Below are 13,112 nucleotides of genomic sequence, written 5' to 3' on the forward strand. Positions count from 1 at the left end.
GACAGGCCCATTTTAGCATAATCCCATTACACCTGAACATCTGTTCCTTAATGGGTTGTATGGATAGGGCTCATGCCACTGTATTTTCGGTGTGAGTGTGATCTGGTTAAACATTGGCTCGCACTCGGACCAATGTTTTCCTATGGGGCTACGCACATGTCCAATTTTCTTCCTTGGACAGAGCGCATGATTTACATTCGATATTCGAATCACACTAGGCCATGAAAGTCAATGAGTCTGTGGAAAAAACCTAAGTGCTTTTCATGGACTAACAAAATGAAGAAGATGGAGGTGGAAGATCCCATCTTCAACTCAACCAAGAAAAGTAGATCACAATATGACCATACTCTGAACAGAGTGTGATTAGCATAATCGACCAGATTCTCTCAGATGACAGAAAGTATGGTGGTGTGAACTTACCCTAAGTGTGCTAAAAATGCGGATGCTGAAATTTGCCAGCAGAGTGAGCTGGTCATACAGATTAGACAGCTGTTGGCTGAACGATCATTCAACTGACAGCTACGTCTCCTGACTCCCCATATGCAGGATTGGACGGCTGGCAGTGGCTTACAACCTGACCGATCTTTCTGCCTTCCAACATAATCTGTTAGAGGACAGTCGGGAGGCCTCCGTACACATTTAAAGGTCAGTTGACCCTACAGAAATCAATAGGTTTAGACAACTAATACCATAATGTTTGTCAATCGTACCTGGTATCAATTAATCAGTGTGAACACAGACAGCTTAGAAATAATCCTGAAGCCTGTTTATGTCTTCAGGGAAGCGGTAGGGCCTGCGAGCTTTCTGATTGATTAATACACAAGTGGAATACTAATATAAAACACTACTATATACTACTCTGAAAGGTTTATTGTAATATAATTAACTTGTCACTGGGGGGATGGAGGGAAAGGTAAAGGAGAATTTCATATCTTAGAGCCACTGTGGCTAATGTTCATTATGATTATATTCACATTGCTCACCAATTATTAGCAGCGAATGCTAAGTACGTAGCAGGATTACAAAACTTGTTACCTCATTACTGACTTTGTCACATCCAGGGGCATTGATCAGGAGATTAACACATAATTTATTTCCTGGCTCCAGTTTTCTGCTGACATTGAATTATTACCAATATTCTACCCTCATCCTCACCAGGACCCCCTCTGCCACTGCCACTCAAGCTTTCAATGTCCACAATAGCCAAAACTATTACTTATATGTCTAATTAAAATCTTGTTCTAAGCCGTTGGCCCTCACCCTTTTATATTTTCTTATTGTTTTCTCCATAAATTACCTATGTACTGCCATGAAGGTCTCAAAGATTTTGTCATAACCACAAGTGTAAAGTAAAAAGGAAACTTAAATAAGCTGTAAATACTGGAACTGATTCATGGTGAGATATTTAAAGCATAATCTCTCCCCCTAAAAAAAGAAATTGTGACTGAAGCACAAAACTCACATGGATCCTGAAACCAGAGATGGAAGTGAAGCATCAATGCACTGAAGCAATGGTCTAGTTTTCTGCCTGGCACAAAACGTGAATCTACAAGACTATTCGGTAAGGCTCTGTTCACATCTGCAAGGGCAGCTCCATGACAGAACCCAACAGACCTGATTATCAGATAACAGGGTGTGTGGGGCTCCTTGCCTGCTCATTATGTAATGGATGCATCACATTTTACGTTTGAGCTTAGGTTTGAGCTCAGCCTTAGTGATGGGGAAAAACTCAACAGGTAACATGCCTTCAGTCATAACACTTTCTGAAAGAGTAAGTAGTTTAAGTGGAAACGGTCATTACGCTTTCTCTATATAAACCATGTCTACCACCTTTTAGCCCTCTTTATTAGTAGCCCTGCAACCAATGAAAAGAGCCCAGCTGCCCTACATACTTCAAAATATGTGTAAAACCACTGCCGGGGGGGGGGGGGGGGGGTAGACACTTCAGCACAGTGCTGTCTGCTGCTTCTTCCCTGGTGCGTCCCACATTCTTCCTGGAGTTCAAAGGACTGGAGGCAGAGCCCAGGATAACTTCAAACAATAAAAATGTATTTTCTTCAGGACACAGAACATCCAATACACCTTTAGCACACTTGATACGGTACTAGCAATACATTTTCTTAAGCTTTCCCTAACTTCCTCTGCTGCACCAGAATGGACCACGAAGTTACAGCGGGACGAGGAGCCCGGTGAAAACGGCACTTCAAACTATCTCCCTGGAACCGACTTCAGTCCAGACACGGAAATAATCATCTACTAGGACGTCCACCCCCTTTTGGTTATCCTGCCCGAGCACTCACTGGTGGCCCACTTGACTACTTCTTCAGCACCCAGACTTCTGCTGACACTTCATCAGTGATTTCTTCACTGACCTCTTCACTACATTGCTCCAGATACCATACGTTTTTCTCTTCTTTTCTCTGCTCAATTCTCCCACATCTACTATGGATGGCTATGGAATACACTTTACACACCGTGTGGCAGCTATACAGCTCAGGAACAGGACCATCTGAGCCGCACCAGGGGTCTACCCCCGACTGACTAAAACCAGGAAATCTCTCTAGCTAGTTCCCAGCTACCACTCCTACAATTAACCTCTAAAGTGTCCTAAAACTGTGCTCTATTATGAGTGTGCTCCGTGCCCCAATCTAGTGTCCTTTTTCCTATCTGCACGGTCCCTAACTTACATATAATACACAGATACGTAAATACGTCACAATTATATATACATGACACATACAAATATAGCAATCATATACAGACAACAAGTAGCAACAACATTTACAGGGCAAGGCCCTGACCCTCTTACATATGCCCTTTATAATGCTACAATAATGTATGTAATCAGCGCCAAGCAGTCTGATGGCCATCTTTGGACCATACTCAGAGCCTCCTCTGTGCCTTCATTCACCTCCTCTCTGGCCTTGATTGACATAGATGACATTTCCTATGTCAACTATACAGACTAAGGCCTGTTTCATACCTCCGTCGTCGACGGTCAGCTGAAATCCGCCAAAGGTTAACAGCAACTGATCCGTCTCCTTTCAGTGACGGACGGATGGCAGCGGACCACGCTGGCAGCGGATCTGTGGGAGAAGGCAAGCGGCGATATTTAAAGCGACCGCGGTATATAAACCGCGCGGCGGCCGCGACTTGGAGATCGCGCGGCGGCTGCGACTTGGAGATTGCGCGGCGGCCTGGAACGTGTGAGGTGAGGAGGAACGTGCGAGGTGAGGAGAGAGAGAGAGAATTTTAGCGGCTCCTGGGACGGTATTTCAGGGTAAAAACTGCTCCCGGCTTTCACCTTTCGGGCATGCGCAGTTAAAAATAGCGGACCGTCAACCAAAAAAAAGTTGCAGTGTCCGTCTGGTCCGCCCAGGAGCCGCTAAAATTCTCACGGATCCGTCAAAAAACGGACCCAACGGACGACCATCAATCAAAATCCACCACTAATGCAAATCAATGGGAGAAAAAAACGGATCCGCCCAAAAATGGGTGGATCCGTTTTTTTCTAAAAGTGGCAGATTTCGACTGACGTCAAAAAACTGAAGTGTGAAAGAGGCCTAACTCTCACCTGCGCATTAGGAAACAAAACCTAAGTGGGTATGTCAATTGAGGCTGCAAGCGCATCGACTGTGGGAACAGTGCAGGAAGTGACAACAATATGGAGATGCCCATCTGACAGTTCGGCACCATTTTGGTGTCACATATATGCACTGCACTTAGGTTAATATCAAGTGGGTAAAGGAACACTATTAAAGAGGGTTAAAATTTGGTGGACATGGTTTATATAGACAAAATCTTAAGAGAGATTCCCTTAAAGTAGATCTCCTGTCTAAGGGCTCTGCTGACATGTCTATATCCTTAGTTCAATGTATATGACAAGACAAACATGGTAAACGGATGCCATATCATGGAATCCATCACCGCTAGAGATCCATTATTAAGACGTATCTGTACGTATAGGCTTTTTTCATTGACACCATGTTATGGAGAAATGTTATCAACTTCATTGTTCTAAGTTTTTTGGGGTTTTTTTTGTGCAGTATATTATTTACCTGGATAATACGGGCAGCATATTGACGTTCACATCACATTTGTGATGTCCATTTATTGTATACATGTGGAAGGCTCCCAATGCATACGCTAAATGTGTCAATAGGGTGATACTAGCCTAGAGTATTCTTCAGTATCATTTTGGCCTCCATTATACTATTATTACCCTATGGACACTTTTAGCATGTACAGTCCTGTTCAAACGTTTTAGGCAGGTGTGGAAAAATGTTGCTAAATGGAGAGGCGTCAATAAGATGCCCCCATTACTAACCCCATAGTCACATCATAAGAAAACACAGACACCCAGAAAAAAATCCTTTAATTGAAAGAATGACACAGACTCAATTAAACCATACTTATAACCTTGCCTAATTCCACCGAAACCCTCGATCTCCTCTAATAAACCAAAAATAATAAAACAGCAATATCCCTCACTTGTCTGTTGTTCTGTCCCATGCCGTAATCCATGTCTGGGGGATAATTAGTTTTCAACCTGGACAGTGCCAAGATGCGACCATCCAGGCTGAGAACCACTGGTGAATGAGCACCATCTAGAGGTAGCAGAGCCGAGTTTGAGGTCACATCTGGCTGTCCTTGACTTTTCAGGAGCAAATGTGCTGCAAAAAAGTCAACCTGCGTATTTGCAGCGTTTTTTTCACCATCCATTCAATGGGTGAAAAACGCTGCAAAAATGCTGAAAGAAGTGACATGCTCTATGTAAAAACAAAAACGCTGCAAAGACAAAATCCTGTTGACAAAAAAAACAATGTGGGTGTATGAGATTTCTGAAATCTCATAGGCTTTGCTGGTACTGTAAAAAGCAGCTGAAAAATAGCATAAAAAATGCAGCAAAAATGCCCAGTGTGAACATACCCGTAGGCTTGTACAAATCTTTCCGTCTCTTCATGTAATCCCAGACAGACTTGATGATGTTGAGGAGTATCATCACTTCCAAGACGGCCTTTTCTTCTTTACACTGAAGATAGTTATTGATGACATTGGCTGCATGTATGTTTGAAGCTGTTATCCTGCTGCACAATACATTTGGAACCAATCAGATGCTATCATGATTGTATCGCACGATGGATAAGTATCTGCCTATATTTCTTAGCATAGAGGATAGTAAGAAATGGGCAACGCTGAGGACTGTAGACGCAATGGTTGGCCAGTGAAGCTTAGTGCAGCAGATGAAAAACACATCTTATTTCCCTTCAAAATTGGAAGAGGTCCAGCAGTGCCATCAGCTCAGAACTGGCAGCAACCAGTGGGATCAGCGAGACAGTGCTTCACTTGTTTACTGTCTGGTAAAACCTTCCCAAACGTGGTCTTCATGGAAGAATAGCAGCCAAAAATCATACCTTTATCATGGAATCAAGGCGAAGTGACTCAACTATGCACAAACACACAGGAATTGAGGTGCAGAAATATGGCAAAAGGTGCTCTTGAGGGAAAATGTGAAGTATTTACTCTAACAGAAGGCAGTTTGCTGAATTCATGGAGTGAGGTACAATAATGAGGATCTGCACATATCAGTGAAGCCTGATGGTATTTTAGCATAAGGAGTTGTGAATATGGTCAAGATTCAAGTTGTCCTTCATGCTCAGAAGTACAGGAAGATGCGTATCAATCAAGGAATACAATCAGGGACAGATCTGATCGCCTTCAAATTTATTCGTTAGCAGGATAATGACCCCAAACATACAGTCAATGTCATTAATAACTATCTTCAGCATTAAGAACAAAGATTAATGTTAGTGATGATATGAACCCCCACAGATCCCTGAGCAGTCATTCTTTTTCCTTGGAATTACATGAAGAGACAAGCCTACGTCCACAGAAAATCTGCGGTTAGTTCCCCCGATATGTTTGGAACAAACTCCCTGCAGAATTCCTTCAAAAACTATGAACAAGTGTACCTAAAGAATTAATACTTTGATGGCAAAGGGTAGTAAAACCAAATATTGATTTGATTTCTTTTGTTCATTTACTTTGCATTTATGTTAATTGCTAAAAATAAACTATTAACATGTCCATTTTTTAAAACATTTTTTTCCCAAACCTGCCTAAAACTTTTGCACAGTACTGTACATCAGAAGCGTTCCAAGCGTACATGCTAAAAGGACATCAGAAATGGGATGTAAACAACTAACTCACATATCGAAATCTAATGTACATTTGTTCCTGGACAGTTACTGTATGATTGTGTGTATTGGTAGAGATTAAGTAGCATTAATCTTGAATTTACAGGTTTGAATGAAGGTGTACTATAATTTGTCCATTCCTGAATGGACATTGATCCTATTTAAAGGGTTACCAAACTTTATTACAAGATAGAGTATCCAGATATTTTCAAATTAAAGGTTTCTCACTATCCATATTTCATTAGTGTTAAAACCTACGCATTTCAGACGTATTCCCACAAATATGTCTGAAACACGTAACAATTTGAAATGCTAACTGCACCCTCCATTGTGCTGCTTCTGGCATGAAGATGGTGAGAAACTTTTAATCTGAAAACGACTTGATATTCCATTTTTTATGATTGCATACCACAAGCTACAGGACAACCAAACATCCTCTATAGATATTAAATACACTCAGCCATTTGAAACATACGTGTTATGGAAGGCACCACATTATGATGTAAGAAATAGTTAATTACCTTTCCGTTTTCTTTATGAGGACCACACGGAACATCTCCTCCTGAGGAATCCTTTCATTGCCTTCGGTGTACTGAACGAATGGGTGTATGACCACCACTGTGAAGCCCTGCTGGTATAGGTCTTGTAACTTTTCAGGTAGATCACGCAGGGAGGCAATTTGGACAGCTGATGATCCTGGTATTTGGACTGCAAATTAAAAGACAGGGACATCATAAATATACAGTCATGTACAGATATTAACACCTCCTTCACTTCTGAAATAATTGCAGGCATTAATGATCAGTCTAATCTTTCCATTTTTTGCATGCACTGGGCAAACAGCTACAACTTTTGAAATTTCAGGGCAACAAAAGGATGTTTGCATTTTATTTCTTCATAAATTAGGCATTTTTATTTTACCATTTTTAACCAAAGATCAATTCCATTTTTTTTGTTGTTGCAATATTGGACTTTTTAGTTAAGCAAAATGTTCAATTCAAGTTAAATTATTTTTAATGAACTAAAAAAAAATCCCAAAGTATAAATTGCACATTTTTCTCTTTATTTCTCTAGTATTGCCACCCATTATAATATATTGCGTTGCAGCAATGTCTACATATTTTTGACCACAAGTATCCAAAAACATTTAAATAGTCACGTGCATTTTTAATCTGAAGCACAAAATCCAGGTCAACCATTCAAATCAATGGGTCCGCAGAAAAGACATTCAGCACAGGGTCGCTCTCCAATTTTTAGTTTGATAGGTAAGTGTAACAGAGCGCTGTCAGTGGAAGGCTGGCAGCTATCTAAAGGGCCTCCACAGATAGGATTTGCACCACCCAATCTAGAAGGTATCAGGGGAACTCTTCTCTTCAACATTTAAACCATATGCAGAGACCCAGACTTATGCAGGGCACCTTGGGCTGCATCCATGGAGTGGCTGCTGGCTGGTGAAATGAGCGGCAGAGAATAGTTAAATGTCAGGTCAGAACCAAGTAGTCAAGGTCAGGAACAAAACTGAGAGGCAGACGAGTAGTCAGAACACAGACCAAGGTCAAAAACAGCAATATAAAGGCTGAGTGAAAAAGCAGAGATGGCATGAACCAGAAAAAGTGTAACCTATAACTGGCAGCCAAAGACTGACTGCTGGAGGTTTAAATAGGGCAGGATCCTGCCCATGACTCCGAGCAGAGAGCTAATTGTACTGACAACCAGCCTTCCTGCGCAAAACACAGATGAACTGAAAGGACAATGAGTCCCATTTATCCGAATGCTAAACTGAAACACGCTACTGTGACACAATATCTGTTGTATCAGTATGGTACCACATAAACACAAAGGCAGAGGTTGGCCACATTCACACTATCAGTATTTGGGCAGTATTTTGCATCAGTATTTGTAGACCAAAACCAGGATTGGAACAATCAGAGGAAAAGTATAATAGAAACACGTCACCAATTCTGTATTTATCACTCACTCCTGGTTTTGGATTTATCACCCACTCCTGGTTTTGGCTTGCAAATACTAATGCAAAATACTGACCAAATACTGACCGTGTGAACGTAGTTAGAGTGAGAGAGTGTTCACACACAGCTGTTACAGTAAGAAGAGTTTGGATTTTTTTGTGAAAAATGATGCCACAATAATAGTAAAGATGAGCACATTGACCAAAAATGGATGAAATTCAAATCCAGCACACTGACACAAAAGGATTTAAGTTTTCTAACAACAGAAAAGAAGTGGATGTCTGAATGAGGTCTGATGCCGTGAGTGACCCTTTGTATTTCACTCCACCAAGTATTTATTTCCCATTGCCTAAGCTGTGATAACATATTTCATGTCATTGTATTGAGAGTGTCATCAATCAGTCCATGTCTCCAATAGGGTTAAAATGGCAAGTATTCTGTCTCAGGCATACACATAGGCCAATTTCGTAAGAAGACAATTTACATAGCTGCCTGTTTTACTGTACAAGATGGAATCCAAAGGAATCCACAGAATTGCAAAAAACGAAAGTGGGGTGTTACACAGATTTATGTCAGGGTGGCACACAACATTGCAGCTGATGACACCAACATTATGAAATCTCAGGAATAATCTACTATTAGTGTTATTTTATTATAGTAGACCTGGAAAGAAAAGTTATAAAATTCAGCTAATAAATAAACAATATAAAAAACCGCAGTAAGACAGTTTTACTTCCCGTTTTAAAAAGTAGGACATTGTAATCTCAATTGACTCGCTAAATGGAAACAGACTCTACTCTTATCTTCCATTAATAGAGCTGGTAAAATCCACGGAGAATTGTACAATCCACCCATAAACATTCTTTTAAAGAAACAAAATCTCCAATGAATTCTCTCATCTCGTCGTACCGAATCCAAGCATGACTAGAGGTTCATGTCCCACTTGTGCAACATCTTTGTTTTCTGGGAAACTGTTCATTGCTCTATTTATAATGTACATCTAAATGACCTTTATTTTTTTCCCTACAACGATTTCTCCTCTCATATAGCCTTTAGATTCAATATGAAACCTCACCTAGAACACTCAGAGATGATCTGTCTGCTCTCATGACGTGTCTGTTTTAGTAAAGAGATGCTTTTCACACAAAATGGTCTGGAGTATCTCTCCTTATAAATCTGTGTTCTGCTGTTTCTTTGTTATTCCTTCAAGAAATGTAGGAGTAAACTGACAGCTGGAGGTTACTAGGTAGGAGTGTGTGCATACATGGTCTGACAGTCAGATTAGGGACACACTTCTTTGTCAAGGGGGATGGTAACACCCAGTTGTCAGTTCAGTTTATTCATACATTTTATTTCATCCTAGTTTGCTGAACTCACCGCTATGTACCCATCAATCGTTCAAAGTGCCCATTGTGACTCGTGTGAAATGCTAAATACATCTAAAATGGGCACTTGAGCCTCAAACTCGGCAATATTTTCAACAGTATTTACACAAGAAAATCCCATGACGGATAACATGATCAGGGATTAAAATTCTCCATTAAATGGCACCTAGGGTGTCGTTGCATGGGCCTTCACCTCCTCTGCTCCCCGGTAAGCAGCCTGCCTTTACTTGTTTCCACACTTCGGTCATTTGGACCGCTGGGCGGGTCGTCTCCCGGGTTCTCTCTGGCACAATTGCGCAGTTTTGATATGCTGATACATATGTTATTTACTATGTAAGAATCCTTCCACATGTCATTGATTCATTTATGTTCAGTGTCCATTGGACTTGCACATTGACCCCTCTGGATGGTTTTTTTTTTTTCTTTTTTTTTTTTTTTTGGCGCTCTAGACATGTACAACTATGTACAATACACATTTAATTGAGTATGCCATATTTGACTATCTTTTACCATTAGACACATGTCTGTTATGTGCAATGCCCATGGGCTGACTGAACGTTGTGCCATGTAGATTTCGAGCACTGGTATCATTTTATTTACCCTGTCCTTGTCTGTCCTGATTGTTGTATCATTGGGGCTTATCCCCCCTATTTTAGTCAACTTGTATACTTGTCAGCACTTGATGTGAGTATTAATAAAATTTATACTTTTGCATATATTTTGTATCCGTTACTCCGTTTTCTCCTTTTTAAGACCTGCTTAACCCAGCAGGAAGTACGGCGGCGTCTAAAAATCACTAAAATTGACAAATCCCCGCGCCCAGATGGGATACACCCCCGAGTACTGCAGGAATTAAGCACAGTCATAGATAGACCATTATTTTTAATCTTTAAAGATTCCATAATAACAGAGTCTGTACCACAGGACTGGCGCATAGCAAATGTGGTGCCAATATTCAAAAAGGGGACAAAAACTGAACTTGGAAATTATAGGCCAGTAAGTTTAACCTCAACTGTGGGTAAAATCCTGGAGGGTTTTCTAAGAGATACTATACTGGAGTATCTGGAGAAGAATAACCTCATGACCCAATATCAACATGGGTTTACAAGGGACCGTTCCTGTCAGACTAATCTGATAAGCTTTTAAGGAGGGGTAAGTTCAGGACTGGACCAAGGGAATGCAGTGGACGTAGTGTACATGGACTTTTCAAAAGCTTTTGATACGGTGCCACACAAAAGGTTGATACATAAAATGAGAACAATGGGGATAGGGGAAAATATGTGTAGGTGGGTTAAGAGCTGGCTCAGGGATAGGAAACAAAGGGTGGTTATTAATGGAGCACACTCGGACTGGGTCACGGTTAGCAGTGGGGTACCACAGGGGTCAGTTTTGGGCCCGCTTCTTTTTAACATATTTATTAATGACCTTGTAGGGGGCATAGAGAGTAGAATTTCAATATTTGCAGATGACACTAAACTCTGCAGGGTAATCAATACAGAGGAGGACAATTTTATATTACATGAGGATTTATGTAAACTTGTAAACTAGAAGCTTGGGCTGCTAAATGGCAAATGAGCTTTAATGGGGATAAATGCAAGGTCATGCACTTGGGTAGAACAAACAAGATGTATAATTATGTGCTTAATTGTAAAACACTGGGCAAAACTGTCACTGAAAAAGACCTGGGTGTATTGGTTGACAACAAACTCACATTTAGTGGCCAGTGTCAGGCAGCTGCTGCAAAGGCAAATAAAATAATGGGATGCATTAAAAGAGGCATAGATGCTCATGAGGAGAACATAATTTTACCTCTATATAAGTCACTAGTGCGACCACACTTAGAATACTGTGTACAGTTCTGGTCTCCAGTGTATAAGAAAAACATAGCTGAACTGGAGCAGGTGCAGAGAAGATCGACCAAGGTTGTTAGGGAACTAGGGGGTCTGCAATACCAAGACAGGTTATTACACTTGGGGTTATTTAGTTTGGAAAATCGAAGGCTTAGGGGTGATCTTATTACAATGTATAAATATATGCGGGGACAATACAAAGACCTTTCTAATGATCTTTTTACTCTTAGACCTGTGACGGGGACAAGGGGGCATCCTCTACGTCTGGAGGAAAGAAGGTTTAAGTATACTCACAGACGCGGATTCTTTACTGTAAGAGCAGTGAGACTATGGAACTCTCTGCCATATGATGTTGTAATGAGTGATTCCCTAATAAAATTTAAGAAGGGACTGGATGCCTTTCTTGAAAAGTATAATATTACAGGGTATATACACTATTTTCCTTAACATTGCGTTGATCCAGGGAGCTAGTCTGATTGCGGTATGTGGGGTCGGGATGGAATTTTTTTCCCCAATGTGAAGCTTACTTTTTGCCACATGGGGTTTTTTTTGCCTTCCTCTGGATCAACATGTTAGGGCAAGTTAGGATAGGATATGGGTTGAACTAGATGGACTTAAAGTCTTCCTTCAACCTTAATACCTATGTTAATATGTTAATAGAAGGTCACTGTCAAAATAGTCCACAAATTTGTGGAACATGAGAAAAAGCTCAAGTGTGTGACATGAATCAATTTCTCAATCCAAATTTTGTTTTATTTGCTTACAGGTAGGTACAGGGGAAAAAAGAGAACCATGCATTTTGCTATCCCAAGAATTTGGCATAATCTGACTAACCACTCAACCTATTGCTACTTCTGCATGGTGGACCCTTCCAAATGTCGAACTGGCAAAAATGCACCTCCTGTCATGTATCCTGACATTCCTTCATCCACCGTCCCAGTACCATACTGCCCTGAGCTCTGTGTACCAACTCCTCCAGACAGAGAACAACCACCTTCAGGAGAAAACAGCAAGTCGGCCACCAAGGAATGAAGAACTCGATTTCAATTTTTCAGGTGCAGCCGAGGATTGGCAGCCATACTACCCTAACCAAAAAGACTTCAACAATCTGATCAGAGACCTTGGTCTCACCAAGTCCAGCGCTGAGCTTCTGACATCAAGGCTCAAGCAATGGAACTTATTAATTGAAAGTCACGGCTCAGAGGAAGCGTCACCAAGCTTTTTCCAGCTCCTTAATTCGGCAAAATAGACTGTACTTCTGTAACAATGTGGCCGATGTACTCGACGCTATAGGAATCACATGTAACCCCAAGGAGATTTGCCTGATCATAGATAGTTCATGCAGGAGCCTTTTATCTCACAAGCTCATGAGGAATGTTGGTGATTTTTTTAACAAGTTTAGGGTGGTTTCACATTAGCGTTTCAGGCCGCAGCGTCGGCCTGCGCACGGCCGCCGCTAAGCCCCGCCCCCTGCCGCGTATGACAACTCCTGTCACACCCTTACTCATGTAAGCACACACTCCTACCTAGTAACATACAGCTATCAATTTATTCATAAATTTCTTGAAGGAATAACAAAGAAACCAGGGGAAGAGTCTTGAGGAGATCATTTGCATATTCCCAGTGCCTTCTGGGATAAGTGAAGAGTCTCCGCGAGCTCAACGATCACTGGGTTTTGGCCGTTGCAGCTGAAAAGAGGAAATCGGAAAACCA

General features: G+C 41.1%; 1 protein-coding gene across 2 annotated transcripts in view; it reads right to left on the reverse strand.

Annotated features, from left to right (window-relative positions):
• RFTN1 (raftlin, lipid raft linker 1) overlaps nucleotides 1-13,112 on the reverse strand; it is a 480,896-nt gene that overhangs the window by 294,104 nt on the left and 173,680 nt on the right. For both annotated transcript variants that reach the window (XM_073550730.1, XM_073550731.1), the window contains one exon: nucleotides 6,719-6,905. In XM_073550730.1, coding sequence (XP_073406831.1) covers nucleotides 6,719-6,905 — 187 coding nt within the window. The remainder of the gene's footprint in view (nucleotides 1-6,718; nucleotides 6,906-13,112) is intronic.

The sequence above is a fragment of the Dendrobates tinctorius genome, unplaced genomic scaffold (genome assembly GCF_039654945.1).
Source record: "Dendrobates tinctorius isolate UK_male_01 unplaced genomic scaffold, ASM3965494v1 ptg000167l, whole genome shotgun sequence".
Classification (NCBI taxonomy): domain Eukaryota; kingdom Metazoa; phylum Chordata; class Amphibia; order Anura; family Dendrobatidae; genus Dendrobates; species Dendrobates tinctorius.